Source organism: Drosophila simulans, chromosome 3L, assembly GCF_016746395.2.
Source record: "Drosophila simulans strain w501 chromosome 3L, Prin_Dsim_3.1, whole genome shotgun sequence".
In the NCBI taxonomy this organism is placed as follows: Eukaryota; Metazoa; Arthropoda; class Insecta; order Diptera; family Drosophilidae; genus Drosophila; species Drosophila simulans.
Window position 1 is genome coordinate 9,464,037 of NC_052522.2, and position 19,754 is coordinate 9,483,790.

Sequence of the window (19,754 nt, forward strand, 5' to 3'; positions counted from 1 at the left end):
AACGCTGTGGTGATGACAGCTCTTCGAGCAGCACTTTGTCGACTTACGTGGGAAGTTCTTAATCATTTTGCGTATGAAATTGCAAAAGTGGGCCTTCACCTCGCGAATGCTGAGATTATCCTTGTCCGTCTCAGACGTTAGATAGCCCATGGCGCCCGAGATATACAGCACAAAGGTGGGATGCAGCGACATCGTGTCGCGTTCCAGCACACAGGTGCTGCAAATGGATGATGGAAACGTTGTGGCCATTAATATTCATATTGATCATTGTGCATAGAAATTCCTTACCTCACACCGAACGTTCCGTTCTCGGCAATCTTCTCCAGCACTCGCACCACCTGCAGACGCAGGGCATCGCGTCGCCGCCGCCTGCGCATGTTCTCCTGCTTGCAGTCGACCGCCTCACGGATGTACACCACCAGCTCCTCCATCAAATCCCTGCCAGAACGCACACGCACATTGTCAGTTGAATCAAGTTGGATATAGACTTGGTTGAGACTTACTTGAGCGCATCGTGGTTTATCAGACCCAAGGCATTTACGGCGGCATCTCGCACATCGACGACCTCGCACCGGAGGAGCGGCACCACCAGTTTGTAGAGCGCTTGGGGGGATGCGCTGCCCATCGCTGACTTGTCACTGCGATCGGCGTTCAGGGAGTCCGGCGATGAGCTGTAAAACAAATTTATGGCCATGGATTTTAGTGTCGAACAGCGAGCGCTCCGGGGCAGTAATTTCTGTTAATGTTCCTATCTGGCGGTGGGTGCTTGTGCTGCCTTGGCAAGGTCATCGTTTAGCGAGAGTCCATAAAGTTTACTGCGATTTAAACTGCTACGCGCTACTGGATCTGTGAAAACTCGCTCACTTGACAAATTCAAATTCCAGGACGTTTCTCAAATATATATATCTCATTCGGGGACCCTCTGTTTCTACGTTGCAACGATAAACATTATGAATTTTAAACTCGAAATCATCTTTCAATTAAAACCCCAGCTTTTTTGTCGGCCTGAATTTTCCCTTTTCCTTTTGTTGCTGGAGGGTGGGCTTGGTCAGGACGAATAATAATAAATGACAGCAAGCAAATAACAATTTTATATAATTTTTCGTTTCGTGGGTTTCGTGGGGTTTTGGGAATTGTGGGCAACTGGCTGACATGCGCTATATGAAAAATAAACAAACTTGTCTTCAAATTATTTTCAGCACACTGCAAATAGGGGGCGTGGCAGAAAAAAAAAACGATAGAGGGCGATGAGCAAACTGTTTGCCAAATTGAATGGAAACAACTCAATGATAACCAGATGAAAATAGGAAAATATCTTTGAAAATCAGTCTTAAATAAATAGATTTTCATTCAGAAAGAACCAAATATGCAACAATTTTACTAGAAGTGAAGCAGGATGTTTGCTAACTTGGGATAGTTTTCAGATTGAACAGAAACTAGTTATACCTTTTAACAAAAAGAAGAAACAAAAGGAAATAAACACTAGCCGGAAAAGTGTAACACAAAACCTTTCAAACTCAAGAGTGCGAATACAAAGGATAAAAACTTTTCGAGCTAATTTAAAACATTTTTAATAACATGCCAAAGCTACACACACACACACACAAATAACATAGACAAGCAACAAAAATATAATAAACATAGGAATATACTCAGTTTGCATACAGAATACGCTCATAGCTATTTGTACAAAAAGTTATGTAAATCGAGTTATTGTTCTGCAGGTAGTATTTTGTTTCATTATTACTCGGTATTGGTTTAGGTTTAAGTTTTGATTTGGTTTAAGGGTTTTGGTTTAAGTTTTGCTTTGGGTTTTGGTTTAAGTTTTAATTTGGATTAAGGTTTTTGGTTTAAGTTTTGATTTGGATTTTGTTTTTTTGTTTTTGGTTTTGGCTGTAAGTAGTTTGCTTTACCCAAGTCGCTTTTGGCGCGCCTCTTTGCGTCCATAGGAGAGTGGCAGCGTAAAACGCGTGACGATTCCCTCGGGCCCAAACACATTGGATGGTATATTGTCCAGGGAATCGGACAGCGAACGCGAGTCCGACTGATCTTGTAAACTATAAATTACAATCCATATATATATATTGATATTGATACATATATGTATAAACAGCTGGTGTGGTTGCGATACTGAACGGCTGGTCATGGTGACTGTTGGATGGTTCGATTTCGAGATTGATGTGATCAATGTTTTATGTACGCACTTGCACAGAGAGATATCATATTGGCATAATGCTGACCAATCTGTTTGCCCAGCTCCCGTGGGATGTTCGCTTGGTGCGGACATGGACTTTAACATTCACGGGGACACAGGTGCAATGTGGTGAACAGGTGGTGGGTGGATGGCCGGATTGGAGTGTGGGCGTGGAGTAAATAGTAGTGGACTTTTTCTGAAATACCCCTTTTTATTGACATTTTCCGTCGACCAACATTTACACACTGATGCGATGGAAATGCGATGTGTGTGTGTTGTGGGTTGCAATATTTCGCATTTAATTCAGTTGAATCTAGTTAGGAATTCTACGAACAGTCCGTGGAAACGAATTTTAATGATTTACCACAATGAAAAAATGGTTTGATGTGCAGAATAAAATATTATAAAAATTCAATAAAAACTTTCCTTTGAAAACCCATCTAATTGCTGGAAATAATAAATTTATAATGACAACAAATAGACTGACACACTTAACATGCACATACACTTTTTATGAAATTTTACGAAACTCTGTTGCTAAATTTGCAATGAAGTAGCATTATTCAAAATCGATTTTTTATCAATATAGCTAAAATATAATGCTTTTGAATAGTATGTTTTTCTTACTAAATCTCCTTTTTTATCAGTTATTGCGCTACAAAATAAAAAACTAAATTCCAAAGAATTTTATTTGTAAGCAGCTTATTTTCAGTTCGATTGCTGAACGTAAAAAAATACTTTAAGGGGATCCAGCAAATATTGTTGATTATAAAAATGCACAATTGCGAACGAATCACGACAAAATTTAATTACCAAGAATCTGTTAGCCTGTCAATGGCGTAAAAAAATGGCAATCAGACATTTTTTCAAACTTTACGGTTCTATTTCTCGGAATCCCAGCTTTAGTACATGTTTTTTCGGTGACCAGACTTCGATTTTGTGCATCGTAATCAACCAAATTTTTGTAGATCCATTAAGGTAATCTAATTTCGGGCTCATTTGTGTGCAAAAGTGTGATTAAATGTGAGTTTTCAGCTAGCATACCAAATCCAACCCATAAAATTTGGCTCTAAAATAATAAACAAGCTAATGAACGCACGATGGCATGAACAAATATTGACAAAAGAGCCCTGCTGTTGTTTGTGCTTATGCAGGCTGGTACATGGAGTTTAGTTCAATTAACCAAATATAAACTTATGGGTGACTTCTGAAGAATCCAATCGAGTGCATGCGTGTAAAACAAACCAGCTAAACATACAACAAGCGGTGTGAGTTACGTGAATGAACCAATTATTGATAATCACATATTAAACCGATTTGCATTCACCATCAATATGCAAATGGAGTTGAGACAAAACCCATTTTCAAATATCAAAATACAAACACATACGGTTCTGTCTGCACAAACTTAAAACACAAAACCCACTCCAATGAAAATTGGTTTGAACAAGAAAACAAAACATAAAATGAATTTCCAACTTGATTACAATTTCACACGCACTTTTAATAACAAAGTACAGGTCAAGTGTAGTACACGGATATATAATCACTACATGCAAATCGTGCCGAATGTAATTGAATGCGAAGTGTTAGTCAAACAGAAGTAATGAAGTGTCCTGTTTGTTCTGAGCTTTGGGCGGTTGTTAGTGAGGGGACACAATAGATGCACAGAGAAAAATAACACACACAAATTGTCAACCTTTATCACAGGTTTATCACATCAGCTTACGGCAAGTTTCAATGGCTTGGCATAAATCGATTTCATTTCAATTTGGCAGTTATTTGTTCATCTGTGTGAACATGGCTTACAAATGCAATGCGTTTCGTCACTCACCTCAAACTCAAGTCAGGTGATGCACATCGAACGGCGACACTGGGAATCTGGGGCACAAGTCGCATGGCACAGGCCACCTGATTCCTCCAAAGACGCAAGTACGAATCCTTCTGGCTCTCGGTGGGCACTTTCTTCGTTGGCGCCGAACTTCGCAGCAACGAAGCTCGATTGTCGCTCACGGGGCTGCATTACGGGTAATATTTAAATATGATAAATAATATAGATTCTAGTGAAATCCTATGCAACTTACGTGGGATCAATGACACTGTACAGCGCATTCAGGCGCGTGAAACAAATTGGCCAGGCCTGCGCCACAGCCGATGGGCACTGTTGCAGGACATTCTGTCGTTCCAGCAATCCAAACAAACAGGTGGCCCAGGGATCGAACGGAGGCTGCGGAGAGCAGGCCGCCGTTGCCGAGGCATTCGGTGTTGAACTGGACTGCGAGAGGTTGAGCGTGGACGTAGAGGATTTCGAGTTGTCTGTAAGAAGAAGTGTTAAAAGAATTATGTTTCTATATTCGTTTATAATGGTATTCAACAACTGCCTACCATCTGTCAGTCCAGCTAGCCACACTCCACTCGATCTTTCAGCTATCCACTGCAGATCAATGCAATTGGCATTCAGAATAGCCGTCTTCTCCGTCTGCGGCAGCTGTGGCAGGGCCTTCTCAATGATGCCAGGCACACAACGATCCATGACATCGATGAGCGGCGGCTCCGTTTCTGGGATACCCAATGCTCGCATCAGATTCTTTACTTCCTTGAGGATCAACGCGGCCAGCTTGCGCAGATACGTGCGATAGTTGCAGAGTAGTACCAGGGCAAAGCCCTCCACAAAATGCAGAGTGGTGGCCAGAGGAATTTCATTCTTCTTGCCCACATCGCTGGCCATGTTCAGCACGGTGTGTTGCGTGATGCTGGACATTCCGCTTGAGGTAGTTATGCTGGAGGCAGCACTACTGGCCGTATTCAAATGCTGCTGCTTGGACAACTGACTGCTGGCGGTGTCCTTGGCTGGCGCTGATGTGACCTGAACCACTGTAGTCTGCACCACCGTTGTCGTTGTGGTGGCCGTAGTCATTTTGGCTTGTGACGTATTGACCACGTTGGTTGCTCCACTAGGAGCACTGGTGGTGTTATTCCCATTCACATTTGTGGCACACCGCCAGATGTTGAGGAAAGTGAAGAGGATGCGCGTGCAGTTCTCCAGCAGCTGCGGATAGGTGTCGGTGACGTCGCGCACCAGAAACTGAGTGTAACCGTGCACGACATCCTGACGCCAATCCGGGAAATCTATGACCAAAGTCGTAAGCGACTGGTGGGTTAGAATTCGCAACTCCTCATCCATGTGGACCGACAGTCTGGAGAGCATGTCCACAAGCTCATGAGGGGTCATTGTATCGGGTATCAATCGCGGTACGGCGGCAACACACGTTCGGAAGAGATCGATGCGAGGCTTTCTTTCACCAGACAACATCTCGTCCGGCTCCTTGTTCTGGTTCTGTGTATTGGTCATCATCAGTGGACGACCATAGTGAACATCCAAAGCTCTTAAAATATCCACAAAAACCCTGCGCACATGCGGGAAGTACGTAGACATTCCAATACTTTTGGCGGTGTCGTCCGTTAACAAAACATACATCTTGTTGAACGTCTTCTTCACTCGCAGTGTGTTACCAGATGGCAGGACTGGCACCGTCCTGGGCATCGGTGGTTCACCAGCCTTCTGCTGCAGTGAATCGGCGACGACCAAGAAGGCTCGCAGTCCGATGCTCATGCGTTCCGGATTCAGGATCAGCTTAATCGAACGACCTACGCACAGCAGATCGTACACAATCTCGCGCATGGCAAAGTCCAGACGCTCCTGGGCGATAAACTGGATGATCTTCACAAAGATGTTCAGGGGAGTGTCACGTGGCACAACTCCCTTGGAGCCCCTGTAAAACAAGTAACAAGTAGGTGTTGATAAGCAATATTCCCTCGCATGGTTTTCAATTCATTACTCACTTGGGAAACAGGGAGTTAACAATGCTCTGGAGGCGGGAGTGAGTGGCCGAGTTGGACTCACACTTGATGCGGATCATGTACACCCACAGTAGGCGAAACAGTGACTCAAGGGCGACGCGGCTCATTTTGGCATCGCGGTTTTTCAAATTACTCAAACACATGGCGAGGAAGTAATGCCAGTTGGTCAGGAAGAAAGTCTTTTGCGAGACGCAGAGCAAGCAGGTGACCAGCGGGAAGAGGGCCAATCGATGCTTAGACTTGGTGGAGGCATCCAAGGTCTGCACATAGAGAAGCTCCACAAAGTTCTTTACGCACGGAACATTCACCTCGTTTTTAACGGCCTGTGAAAAAATGAATGTATTACTTCAATGACTTAAGAGGCAATTGGTATTTTTACTTACCGCCGCCACAGGTACCAGAATCTCCACAAACAGTCCAGCCAACGCATGCTTGATATCCTTATCCTTGACTTCCAAAAAGTACTGACCGCACTCGTGCATAAACTGAAAGGACGCCTCGAACTCCTCAATGGGCACCATCTTGACCCGGAAGAACTTCATGCCCATCAGCAGACTGATGATGCTCTGTGTGGTCGTTGGTGACACCTCCTTGCCACGCAGCTCCTTCAGCTCGCTCATGAAACGCTTGCGCACCGATGCAAATCGACTTTGAGCCAGTACACCGATAACCTCTGCATACAGATCCGCAATCATGTGGATATTAAGGGCATTCGGATTGTTTTGCAGTCCATCCTTGTACTTAAAGTGCTTAAAGGCCAGATTCTCGATGCTGCGCACCAAATCCTCGTGGCCCGGATGATACGGCAACTGTTTGAGTATCTCGATGAGAGCCAGACAGAAAATGAACTCCACAGCCGCTTCCCTACGCTGCAGCTGAAAGTCCAGATCGACGGTGGGCTTGTTGGTTGCCGCCTGGGAGCTACTGCCACTCGGTGCTGGTTTCTTGAGATCATTCTTGATCTCCATGTCGGACAGCTGGCGACGATGCCAGGCCAGCAAGGTGTGCAGCAACGATGGCAGGCAGTGCTCAGCCACTGAGCCCAGAGCGGATAGCAACTGATCGAATTGCTGATCCTCGCCGCGCTGCAGCAGCTTCGATAGATTCTTGTCGGCACTCTCCAGCATCACCAGCTCGATCTTTTTCTCAGCTTGCGCTGTAAAGTCACTGAACAGATTACGCATCACGATCTCACCAGGCCGTGGAGCGGAGGTCTCCACGCTGGCCACCCTGGCGGCCAAGGCATGCATCTCGGCTTGCGTGTAACTGGGCAGGACGTTGATGATCGAACTCCTGGAATGAGCTCCCCAGGGTAGCAGCGACTGCCGCTGCGGAATAATCAGAGCTGGCGGTGAAGCGTAACTCTGGCGACTGGCCGGCAAACTTTGGTATGTTACCGCTGACGATTGCTCCACATCGCCTAGTGGCAATTGTTGTTGCTGCTGTTGTTGCGACTGTTGTTGCTGCTGCTGCTGTTGCTGTTGGTATAGCAGTTGCTGTGACTCATACTCTATGCCATACGGATAGTCATCGCCGGGCAGCTGGTAATTAATGGGCGACGTTGTTCCACTGGCCGTGTTGCTACCATTCGGAGCACTACGAGTCGTCTTCGGCGTGGATGTGTATTCCGCCGAGTTTATCGAGTGACGCTGGCCGGGCGATCCACCACTCGGATTTCCACCATCCAATTGAGCTGATTCAATGTTATCGACGCTATCGCCGCCAGCCAGGTTCGCCTGATAAGCATCTTCCTGGAAAGCGTTACGCTGCGGGCTCTTTGTTGGTGTAACCACGCCCACTCCCACTCCCACTCCCGCTCCCGCTCCGCCTGCGCCCGCTCCACCCACCGCAGTGGTCACAGTGGCTGTTGATGTTGTTGCCGCTCCAGCTGCTGCGTTGTTGTTGCTGTTGTTGGCTGGACTGGCGGTGGAGGGCGAGGCAGCTGGATCGCTCAGGTGCTGCTCATTTGGGTTTTGATTTGTGCCTGGTTAAAAAAAGAACGAAACACATTATCATTATCGGTTTTACGATTAAGCGGATTACACTTATCAGTTATTTATAGGTATAGAATTACATGTGTTGATAGCTGGACAAGAACCAAAAATGATTCACTCTGTGTGCAAAAATCATAAAATAAGCACGTTTATGGAAACAACAAGTTTAATAACATTTCAATATTTAATTTTACCAATAATTTATACAAATAATCACATTTCATATATTTAATTTATTCAAAAACCTAAAATTGTATACTTTTCTAGATAGTAAAGTAGAGATATGAGCGCTAAATCAGCTATGATGTGACATTTATTAATTGTTTTGGCATTCTAAAACTTGCGTATACGCGATATATGCTGTATGAATCTTTGATTTGTGATCTGTTATTTTAGTTGTTTACCCAACCTTGGTTCTAGGACACGCCTATAAAGCGAAATCTGTAAATAGAAATTATCATCAGCAACCATCAACAATTTAATCATCATCAAGTGTGGGGGTGTGGCAAGAACACGCCCCGAAAAACTCAAATTGGTTAGAGAAACCAAAACGAGCTCCCTTTATGGTCCCAATAATTCTGGACTTGGGGACTTGAACTTGGAAACTGAATCGTGTCGGTTGGTTATCATTCAATATTTTGGTTTTATATCTTAATTGCCAGGAAAGCACTGTAAACTTAATACTGCCACATGGTCTGCTGAATGGCATACCATCGGCCATCTGTCGAAATGAAACACACGCTGTGGTATATGCAAAATAATAATTACAATTGATGATTTGCTTTACTTCTGGCAACTCATATCTGTTTACGGACACGATGATAAGAGCCGAAACCGAATTCTAACTAAGGAAACTGATGGGAATGTGTAATATGGCTTTCCCAGAATATTATCTTGCTTGAATTGAAGATACTACGAAGTCGAAATGAATTTGAATTGCAAATATCTGGGGAGGTCAAATTTATATTTATCACTTTCTGAAAGGAAAGCAACACTATAAAAGTTAAAGTGATTCAGATTCTCCTTCTACGTAAGCATAATTATCAAATAAATTGATGACAAATGTTAAATCAATAATGCATTAAGAATATGAACACTCAAAAGTGAAAGCTGGCATCAAACAAACAAAGGTTATCCCTCAATTGTCTAGCAAAACGACATCTCGTTCTATTATTCAGATCAATTATCGTGACTTATTTCTGGACAGAATTCCTTTAAAATCGAACTCAATCAATAGACCGGAAGGAACACGAGTCAGTGCCAGTCTCCTTTATGACCAAGTCAAGTATAACATTATTGGATGGCACCAGGTGAATAATATATATCAAATACCAAATGTAATCCAAACGATATGCCGTGTGTCATGCACCAAAGAAGTCAGCTGTTTTGAGCTGCCACCGAAGGTCTGGTAAAGTTCAGGGTAAAGGTTTTTGTGAATAATTGATAAAGTTGAAGTACAAGGCAATTTGGAGGGCTCACCGAGGGGACAAGCAAAGGTTGATCCCAAACTTTGTAGCGAAAAGCCGTGAAATCTCTGGCAAGGAAATTTCCCCCAAAAGACAACCAAGTCCAAGCCAAGCGGAATAAGTAATGGGTTGGAAAACACTAAACACATGTATGCGAAGAAAATCGAAAACATCACAAGGAAATCTCAACTAAAAAATGCGAAAACATATGTACACAGATATACATATATGTACGTATTATTAATGGCATATTAACACGCTCACCCAAATCGTCTTCCCGAACGAATCGTACGTCTTATAAAAGCTCTCTGGATGTGTCATATGAGGGCAGCAAGAACACACGCGAATAACACGATTCCATGCCACTTATAAGATGTTCGACGAACCCGAACAAATATCTCTGCCAGACGATTAATCCATCGCACTGGGCCAAACTCAAATCCAAATAAAACGTAAAATATTCAAAAACTGCAGCGGAGGCAAGAAACTAAGGCAAGTAATCTGGGGGTTCGACTGTCAGATACTCATTAGTTACTTTTTTATGGAATTTGAATGATAGCAAGTACAGAATCTTCAACATGTTCATATGGAGTTCCATTTACCTAATTTTCATTTTAACATATTCTATTTTCTTAGAAAACACTAAAACATTAAACTACAAGTAGTCTTATTTAATGTTTTATTTTCTTTATGCTATTATCGAATTCCATTTCGTTGGAAAAAATATTTATAGCTTAGCGCATTGAATTATTTTTAGTAGCTTTTTTATTTCTCTGTTGAGCATTTTCAGGCACCAATAGATTTTCGCTTGGTGTTTTCGTTTTTGAAAATCGCTCTGATTATTTATAAAAAATGTAGAAAAAGAACGTTTAGAAAACAATAATAAAAATGCAGATAACCCCAATCAAATCCATTGATTTATGTTAAATCGATAGGTAATCAAACATTTCTTTAAAATCATTGTGAATGATAACAAAGAAATTGCAGAGCAACAATGGCGAGTGAACAATAATAAACAAATATTTTTGGCAAACGCGCTAAATGAATAAGTAAAGTAGTCGAGAAAAGTGGGATGATAATTCAAAATATTGGCGTTGTAGAAAAATATTTAAAGAATTTGGCGGAAACTCAAAACATATATTTAAATATATCGGATCGTTTGTTGTTTATAAAGTGTGTTTGCTAGATGCAACCGATTGCTATCTTTGAAATCGCACATCAACTTGTTATTGATTTTCAAACATTTATCTTATCTTCGCCATTAATCCATCAACTTTCGCCCTTGAACCCTTTTTTCAGTTTGCTTTCTTGGAGTTTTTATTTTTTTAATTCGATTATCTGTGCCGCAAGTGATAGCAAAAACAATGAACATTATACGAATTTCGTAATAAGCCCGATAAGATAACTCCATATAGCAAAATCATGTAAACTCATGTGGTTCTTCAATATTTTTTCACATAAACTTGAACTCAAAACCTTCAAAATTGTTTATCGCAACTTATTTTTATCGTCTGTAAACCATATATTTCCTGGATATTTGGTTTGGTCACCCCGTTTCCAAATGCTTATCGCTTTTTTTTTTAGTGCTCAAATATTGTATGTTTTGAACTTTCAAATCACCATGTATGTATGTATAAGTACCTTTTAGTTTTTTTGGAGTCCATTGAAAATTCCATAACATGAAAGTGGAGCATAAATTTGTCAGGGAATCGCAGCTGGGAAAATGATACTCGGGCAGATTTACAATTGTTCTGCCCGGCTAAGAAAAAAAAGCACAAATGCGATAGCGAGTGTATTTAACACTAATTAACGCGAACAAGTATTGCAATTAGAGGCACGTTATTTTTGCTTCCACACTGTTTACAAATAATATTTATTAATTGTTGCTTCAATTGTTGTTTGCTACCGTGTCCGATTGTTTTAGATTCGATTGAAAACGGTGGCTGCTGATAAGGTGATTTCAACTATGTCACTGGGTCGCTGGATTTATGTTTATTGCACTATAAATTGCTAAGGAATTAACGATTAGCAATCAACCAACACTCATTTTCCCAATGGAAGAATCATATTTTTTTTGTTTATTAACATTTACCGCCGCCTCTTAGAGCCTCTCTCTACGATTTGTATGCTAATTAGCCAGAAATAATGAGCTCAGCGTTTTGCAAACTTGTACACCTTTTTGTACTTTATTAGTTTATTTATTGGCCGATGTCAAATTACGTTGGCCATCCGAATGTGATTATTTGTGTGTGCCGATAAATAGAACCGATTTCGATATGGTGGCACATATAGACGGATATTATATATAGTGGTATATATAGACGGGTAGTTCGCGTTAAATCCAAAATAAAAATTTCGAACGGACCGCAAAGTGCAAAATGCGAGGCAAACGACGGCGACGACGACGAATTTCGACTGCGGCGAAAACGAACCGAAAAAAACGGACGGGCTATACGGAAAAAAAAAACAAAAACAAATACAAAAAAAAAAGAGCGAGCGCGACGTCAATGGCAGCAGAATACAACAACAAGGAACTCAGAAAATAATACTGTACAAAAATCAACAAAATGTGAGCAACTCGCGCACGCTCGCAAATTGGAAGCTCGAAATCAAAACAAACGATTATTGTCTATTTAAAATTATGATTAACAATTGCGAGAGAGAGGGAGAGAGAAAAAGAGAGAGAGAGAGTTTGGAGCGAACGGAACAGCTGTTTGGCTACTGCGGCGAAATCAAAAATCAGCTGAGTTGCTTTCAAAACAACAACACTCATACGCCGCGTTGTACCAAATGGGAGATGATGAAAACCATTTGTTTGTTTACCTATTTGCGTTCTCTCTTTGCGGATTCTAGCTGATTAGCACAGCTAGTGGATGGATAGACATACATATATATAATATATCTGTCGCATTAGCTTCAATTTACTGGCGGTAACCTGGGCCGCGCCTTCCCGCAGAGAAGTGCTAAGTGGAAAACTTTCCGCCCTCGGCGGCGTGGAAATCCCGCAGAGAGCCAAGGCTGAAGCTGAGCTCCAACTACAACACTTCACAGGACGTCCTTAACCCGAATTCCGTGTGGAAAACCGCGGTAATTCAATTCAATGCAAGTGCGCTCCACTCGCTTGAAGGGATTAGAAATTGGGAATCCAGTTGACTGGTTAAATTCTTTGAAAAGATGTATCAATACAAGTTGAAAGCACCATATCGATGGAAACATATTTCCAATCGCAATTTACTTTAAAGTTTCATTATGTTTTACTTATTTTATAACTTAAAGAAGTCTAGTCAGCAAATAAAAACTCGAGTTTTATCTTACGATAATCCAAAAGTTGTATTGATTCCCTAAAATTCTCATGTTCGAATCAAAGTTTTGAACAATTTGCAAACTTAAATAAGAAACTTCAAATCCAATGAATAGACTTGAAAAAGTCATAGTTTCTAAAGATAGACTTTGTATAATTCTCCCTTCTGATTTTCCTTTATGAAAATGACCAACTGCCTTGGCGAATTGCTAAACAAACTTTTTGCAAATTGATTTCACCAAGTTGTATAAAAAAAGTAAATAAGCAAACATAATAAAAAAAAAACAATGCCGAGTGAAGCATTTTGTAACGACAAACAGTTAAATTGATTATGAACGCGCCCAGATTGTTTGCCATATGTACGAAAAATTAGCACTTTGGCCCACAAGCACGGGCACTTTCCATTTGTACAATATTGGTTAGCTGAATTAGTTAACTGCTTTTATTGCAATTGGCGAATTACATCACGCCCACCGCATAACTAGGAGTTGCTACTACCAAAATGATGGACTGGCACGCGATTCGAGAAGGCGAACCAAACAAACACGCGACCGGAACGCACTTTACACCCGCTAAAAAATAATTGAGAACGCACTTGATTTTTGTTGGCCCCAAGTCGGCTATATAAACCTATTTCCCCGCACACTCGGATTTTGAATCGGACTAGTGTGTTTTCCCTCTGGTTTCGGTACTTTGTGCCTCGACGGCGGGCAAACAAATGAGAATGAGAATGAAAATGAAAATGGGCTGATGTACGAGCGTTTGGAGCCCGAACTTATGCAATTTCGCACAGGTGATGGTAACGACGACTCGACATTTGACTTTGGATGGCTGGCGGAATTTTCTAATTTTGCCACACTGCGCTACAAAATCCGTTGGATAACTGCCAGGTGGTGCTGATGGTGGTAGCGATGGTAGTGGTGGTGGTGGTGCTGCTGCTGCTGTAAGAGCAGCAAAACCAAATGGAAATAAAAGCCCAACACACCCATTGACGCCAGACGTTTGTTTTGCTTTTCTTCCTCTTTCGGCGCTGAATGTCATTATCAAGGTTTATTTGGCACTCTGTTTTTCCCGCCTTTTATTTTTTTTTGTTGCGATTGTGAATGAAAAGCGTAGAAGTGAGTGGGCGGGTTTGTTTTCGGGGGAAACATTGAGATAGGGCCAAATCGGATCGCGTACCGGCTTAAATCGGCGGTAAATCAATCTCGGAATATAATGAAAAATTGCTGTGCGCCAAAAAAAAAAAAACAAAGTATAAGGAAAAAGGGAAAACGTTGTGTCCATAAATTAAAGAAGACAAAGGAAAAGATGTAAACTGCATTATGTCAACGGTGGGCAAGGACTTATTTGTTTCAGACAAATACTAGATTATTTATTGCACAGCTTGTGTTCATTATCTTTGGTATATATTATTCATTAAATTTTAAACTTATTTAAGTTTAATTTCGTTTTGACGTAACTACATACTTTTGTAGATGTATTAAGTGCTTTCTTAAGTGCTCCCCATTAAACTAATGGTTCCCTAGCGACAAATTCGCAAAGCAAACATTTAAGTTCTCAGATTGAAGCCAAAAGCAAACATATGTACACACATATGTACATATATAGCTGTATATTCCTTTGTTGCAAAATTTGCGATACCCAAGTGTAAACAAAGAACCCAAAATTAGAATGAAAATCTCACTTTGATCTAAATCGAGAGAAGAGGTAAATATTTTCATAGACGCCCAAACACACCGGCGACTCTCTGTGAAGATATCGTACATATAAACACTTAGAAGCCCTTAGGATAGAAGTTTTTCAAAGTAAACAAACCGTTTCCTGTGCACTAAGAACTTGCTCCACTGTGGTACAGTGAATCAAAACCATAAATTGTTCAATTTGATTAGGTGTGCAAGTGCGAGCAGGAGAAAGAGAGTCGGCGAGAGAGAGATGGCGAGTGCGTGTGGATGGCCGGCAATCAAAGTGAATCATCACTTAACAAATGAGGAAGACAAAGCAAACAAACAAATGGATAACGGATAAACAGATGCAAAAGAGGTGAAGTGTGTGAAGGTGCGAGTGGGAGGGGCGGGAGAGAACAAAGGAGGCGAGGCAGTGAGTGAAATGCAGTGAGATAACACACACACACACACACACAACAGCGCACACAGGCAAACAATTAGTGGGCGTGTGCAATTAGCAAACAAAAGCAAAAAACTAAGAACAAGTGCAGTTAAACGCAAGAGTTGCGCGATGCAAAAGGGAAAATCGAGAAAATCACGCAGAAGGCTGTTTAAATCCCAAAAATAGCCACTTATGCAGCTGAAAACGAAAACAAGACGCCAAATTGCGAAAAACTCACCTGCAACACCTGCTTCCAAGGCAAACAAATCGTCCTGCAGCTCCAATTGATCCATTGCAATCCAATACACTTCCTAATTAAAAATTGATGGCTAAAAACAATACGCGTCTGCAAAAGTTGCAGCTGCGGCCATTTTTTGCTTGCCCAGCGTGGAATTTCAGCTTTTAATCACGTTTCACGTTTTTGAACACTCAAAGAACACTTCTATCATACTTTGGCACAAGGGCACAAGAAAAAAACACTATTTCCAATTTGATTTAGGCAATTTTCAGAACGTTTTTTATTGCAAATGTTGGACGAAAATTTACGCGTAGCGAAGAAGCAGAAAATTATGAAGCAGCTGATTTTTGTTTTGACCAGGGCTACGTTAGAAACTTGCCAATCGATAGGCGATTGTACGTTACGTTTTGTTACGTTGCGCTATCAGCGCTCAGCTGTTTGCCCCGGCAATGACGTCACGCGTGAACACTCAATTTCTTGTATTTTGATTGGTATTATCAAATTAGTATCGCATTTATCTGCAAATACTTGACTAAACATAAATAAACGCGCGCTAATCAGGGCTCGACCATGTCGCCGGCGATTGCAACGTGTGGTTAAAGGCCTAACACAATGGCAAAACAATCAGAAGTCGACGAGGCGCAAAGAAGCTAAAAAGGAAGAATCACTAGGAAAGTTCATAAATAATAGTAAGTAAATGGAACACTATTGATTTTGACAAATGAACTTGTTACCTGTATTAGTTGTGACTTTTAACTCTACTTTTTAGATATAGTTACAAACGGTTCCCAAACTGGAACGTACGCCAATTATATTGGCACAACTACCACACTTATTAAATCTTTTTCAAGTGTCTGTCCTCTTTAAACAAATGTAACTGCATTGAATAATATTTTAAAATATGAAATTTATGAATCACAAGAAAAACACATACTTCCCAGTACTTTAAAATTAAAGAACTGTCTTAGTAAGATAACATATCTGGAACAAAAGATTTAGTATCTGTGCTTAAATACCATGCTAAATTATAGATAAACAAACCAGTTCTTCATAAGAAAATACATAATAATCCTCACACGCTACCATTGCAGATATCAAAATGGAAGTGCCAGTGCATCCGCTGAGCCAGGACCCCACGGCCGCTTGGAGGGAGATCAGCAAAACGCAGCGCGTGATCAAGGTGACGATGAAGCCACCGACCACCACGGTGGCGCCCAACAAGGCTCGAGTGGTTTGCATGTCCGACACGCACTCCTTGACGCCCTACATCAAGTTCGATATACCAGATGGCGATATATTCATTCATGCCGGCGATTTCACCAAATGCGGCCAACTGGAGGAGGTGGAGGAGTTCAACACCTGGATTGGAGCACTGCCCCATCGCCACAAGATCGTGATTGCTGGCAATCATGAGCTCAGCTTCGACAGAACCTTTACCCATCCTTTCCAGAAGAGCAAAAGTCATGCTTCGAGCAGCAAACACACGGGCATGTCCATCCTCGATGATCTGCCCACTCTGGGCAATGCCAAGGAGAACTTGGAGAGCGCCGTGCAAACGCAGAATGTCCGTGATGTTCTGACCAACTGTCGGTATTTGGAGGATGAACTACTCGAGATTTGGGGCATTCAAATTTATGGATCGCCATGGCAACCCGAATTTTGCCGCTGGGCCTTTAATGTTCCACGTGGAACTGCCTGTTTGGATAAGTGGAATCAAATACCGGAAGGCATCGATATTCTGGTCACCCATACGCCGCCCGTGGGTCACGGCGATCTCTGCTGTTCCGGCGTACGAGCCGGTTGTGTGGAGCTTCTCAGCACAGTGCAGCAACGAGTGCGCCCAAAATACCACGTCTTTGGACATGTACACGAAGGCTACGGCATCACAAGCGATGGCAGGATCATCTTTGTGAATGCCTCAACGTGTGACATCAACTACCTACCCAACAATGCCCCCATCGTTTTCGATGTGACGCTGCCCCCCGGATTTCGCAAGGATTAGCATGCCTAGATGATTATTTATTGTGTCAGGTTCAATGAATTTATTTTCGTCCCACTTTATGTTTAAGTTAAGATATTTCGTCTGTAAAGATTTTGAAGCACAATTGTAGGTGTCTAGAGAGGTAGAATTCAATTCGCACGAAATAAATCCTCTTTACAGAAAGATGCCATAAAATATTTATTCAAGTAGAGTGCATTAGTCAATATATAAATTTGAAAAAATAAACAAGTTTTGAAGACACCTAAGCTTTTGAAGGTTTTTAATAAGATTTAATATAATTTATAATAATTATTAAAGTGAAGGTAAAGCAAACATACATATATTTTCAAATTGGTATCGATAAGCCGCCAGAAATGGTTTGGAAAAACCTTGGAATGATTATTGCTTAGCAGCCCTGTCTCCCAATTTGACATTCCTCTTTGGCGCCAAGTAACGGCGCTTTTCCAGTGACTCCCCAATCAGCGAACCAACTAACCTGAGGCTGCACTTTTCGCGTGGCGACCAAAAAATTATAAAAAAAAGAGGTCCCGCAGTAGATTTTAATTTGTATACTCCCAATTTTAGTCCAGCAAAAAAAAAATAATATGGTGAGAAGAAGAAAAACTAATTAGTTTAAGAGTTGCGAAAAGCTGGAAGTGAAATTCAAAATCAGAAAAGATGTGTAAGAAGATGTGAAATGAAAAGATGTGGGAAGTGAAAATGAATAAGAGTTAATTGGAAATGAATAGCATCATATTTTATACTAATTTCGAATTTTTTGAAAAGTCTTAACTGTTACTGCCCACAAATCCTTGAAAAATATGACGATCTTATAATTATTCTAAAATATATTCCTTGTATGTATTATAACAGGCAATCAATATTTTTTAAGAATATAATAAATATTCTTATTCTTTATTCTGAACTTTTTCTTTGAAATTAATGAAATGTTCCAAGGACAAAAGAGTATTACTTTTTCGTCATATGATATTATTCTTGATATTAGTTTTAGTGAGTAATTTATAAAAGAAGTAAAATACAAAGGGAGGACCTAACCTAACCTTAAACAATGGCGCCTTCTCTTGCCCAGCTCACCACTTTTATGTTTTCCTCCACCAGCGCGAAGTAGTCTCCATCCAGATTGGCCAGTGCGGCATCCAGATCGGTAATGCCTGCTGGGAGCTGTACCTGCTGGAGCACGGCATCAACCTGGACGGCAGCCTGAAGACCAAGGAGGAGCTGACGGCCAGCGGGAGCAGTGCCAGTGTGGGTCACGACACCTCGGCCAACGATGCTAGGACCTTCTTCACGGAGACCGGCAATGGGAAACAAGTGCCACGCTCGATTTTCGTCGATCTGGAACCGACGGTCATCGATGATGTGCGGAATGGCTGCATGAGGGAGCTCTATCATCCGGAGCAACTGATTTCTGGAAAGGAAGATGCGGCCAATAACTATGCCCGAGGTCGTTACTCCATTGGCAAGGAGGTGATCGATAGGGTGACCTCACGGCTGCAGAAGATCGCAGAGCAGTGCGACAGCTTGCAGGGATTCCTCATCTTCCACTCGTTGGGCGGTGGTACTGGTTCGGGATTCACATCCCTGTTGGTGGAGCGCTTGTCCACCGATTACAGCAAGAAGTGCAAGCTGGACTTTGCCGTCTATCCATCGCCCAAGGTCTCCACCGCCGTGGTGGAGCCATACAACGCCCTGCTGACCACCCACTCCACCATGGATCACTCGGACTGTGTGTTCATGGTGGACAACGAGGCCATCTACGATATATGCAACAATAGCTTGGGTGTGGACAGGCCCGCCTATAGGAATCTGAATCGTTTGATCGCCCAAATAGTGAGCTCCACAACGGCTTCTCTGCGTTTCAGTGGCTCCATGAACGTGGATCTGAATGAGTTCCAGACGAATCTGGTGCCCTTCCCCAGAATCCACTTTCCCCTGGTGGCCTATGCCCCACTGATGTCCGCCGAGAGATCGGCCCACGAACAGCATGCGATTACCACTTTGACCAATGCCTGTTTCGAGTCCTCCAACATGATGGTCAAGTGTGATCCCCGTGCGGGCAAATTCATGGCCTGCTGCATGCTGTACAGGGGGGATGTGGTGCCCAAGGATGTGAATGCCGCTGTCTCGGCCATCAAGTCCAAGCGGCACATTCAATTCGTGGACTGGTGTCCCACTGGCTTCAAGATTGGCATCAACTACGAGAAGCCCGCCTTTGTGCCGGATGGAGATTTGGCCAAGACCTCGAGGGCCTGCTGCATGCTGTCCAACACCACCGCCATCTCGGTGGCCTTCTCCAATCTCTCCTACAAGTTCGATCTGATGTTCAAGAAGCGGGCCTTCGTCCATTGGTACGTGGGCGAGGGCATGGAGGAGGGCGAGTTCACGGAGGCGCGCGAGAATATCGCCGTCCTGGAACGCGACTTCGAGGAGGTCGGTCTGGACAATGCCGAGGAGGGCGGCGACGAGGACTTCGATGAGTTCTAAGCCCACATCCCAACAATCCCGGCCAGACTGCAGTCACTACAATATCCAATAATTATGTGTAAATAAATTAACCAAGAGTTTGAATCAGTTGAGTTTTTTTGGGCAAGG

The 19,754-nt window shown here is 42.3% G+C and overlaps 3 protein-coding genes across 18 annotated transcripts in view; 2 read left to right on the forward strand and 1 right to left on the reverse strand.

Moving 5' to 3' along the window:
- The window catches only part of LOC6737466 (protein furry), a 47,663-nt gene extending 32,135 nt beyond the window's left edge, over positions 1-15,528 (reverse strand). For 7 of the 14 annotated variants that reach the window (XM_016169851.3, XM_016169840.3, XM_016169842.3 and 4 more), the window contains exons 1-10: positions 15,161-15,528; positions 6,439-8,039; positions 6,038-6,378; positions 4,580-5,967; positions 4,279-4,510; positions 4,029-4,211; positions 1,914-2,057; positions 504-671; positions 289-438; positions 48-217 (exon numbers count right to left, since the gene is read on the reverse strand). In XM_016169851.3, coding sequence (XP_016031241.1) covers positions 48-217; positions 289-438; positions 504-671; positions 1,914-2,057; positions 4,029-4,211; positions 4,279-4,510; positions 4,580-5,967; positions 6,038-6,378; positions 6,439-8,039; positions 15,161-15,215 — 4,432 coding nt within the window. In that variant the 5' untranslated portion in view covers positions 15,216-15,528. Of the gene's footprint in view, positions 1-47; positions 218-288; positions 439-503; positions 672-1,913; positions 2,058-4,028; positions 4,212-4,278; positions 4,511-4,579; positions 5,968-6,037; positions 6,379-6,438; positions 8,040-11,156; positions 11,877-15,160 lie in introns of those variants that run through there. The other 7 variants (XM_016169847.3, XM_016169846.3, XM_016169848.3 and 4 more) reach the window with 3 other exon arrangements.
- Positions 15,529-15,696: 168 nt separating this feature from the next.
- LOC6737467 (metallophosphoesterase domain-containing protein 1) lies at positions 15,697-17,338 on the forward strand. Of its 3 annotated transcripts, none has more exons than XM_016171232.3 (2): positions 15,697-15,849; positions 16,252-17,338. In XM_016171232.3, the coding sequence occupies exon 2, from the start codon at positions 16,260-16,262 to the stop codon at positions 17,160-17,162; it is 903 nt and encodes a 300-aa protein (XP_016031253.1). In that variant the 5' UTR covers positions 15,697-15,849; positions 16,252-16,259; the 3' UTR covers positions 17,163-17,338. The 3 variants fall into 3 exon arrangements, with proteins under 3 accessions (XP_016031253.1, XP_016031252.1, XP_016031251.1); XM_016171231.3 differs by lacking the exon at positions 15,697-15,849 and adding an exon at positions 15,931-16,033; XM_016171230.3 differs by lacking the exon at positions 15,697-15,849 and adding an exon at positions 16,113-16,127.
- Positions 17,339-17,595: 257 nt separating this feature from the next.
- On the forward strand, positions 17,596-19,730 carry LOC6737468 (tubulin alpha-4 chain). Its single transcript, XM_002084268.4, has 2 exons — positions 17,596-17,749; positions 18,261-19,730. Exons 1-2 carry the CDS (start codon positions 17,747-17,749, stop codon positions 19,644-19,646), a joined length of 1,389 nt encoding a protein of 462 aa, XP_002084304.1. The 5' UTR covers positions 17,596-17,746; the 3' UTR covers positions 19,647-19,730.
- The last annotated feature ends 24 nt before the right edge of the window (positions 19,731-19,754 follow it).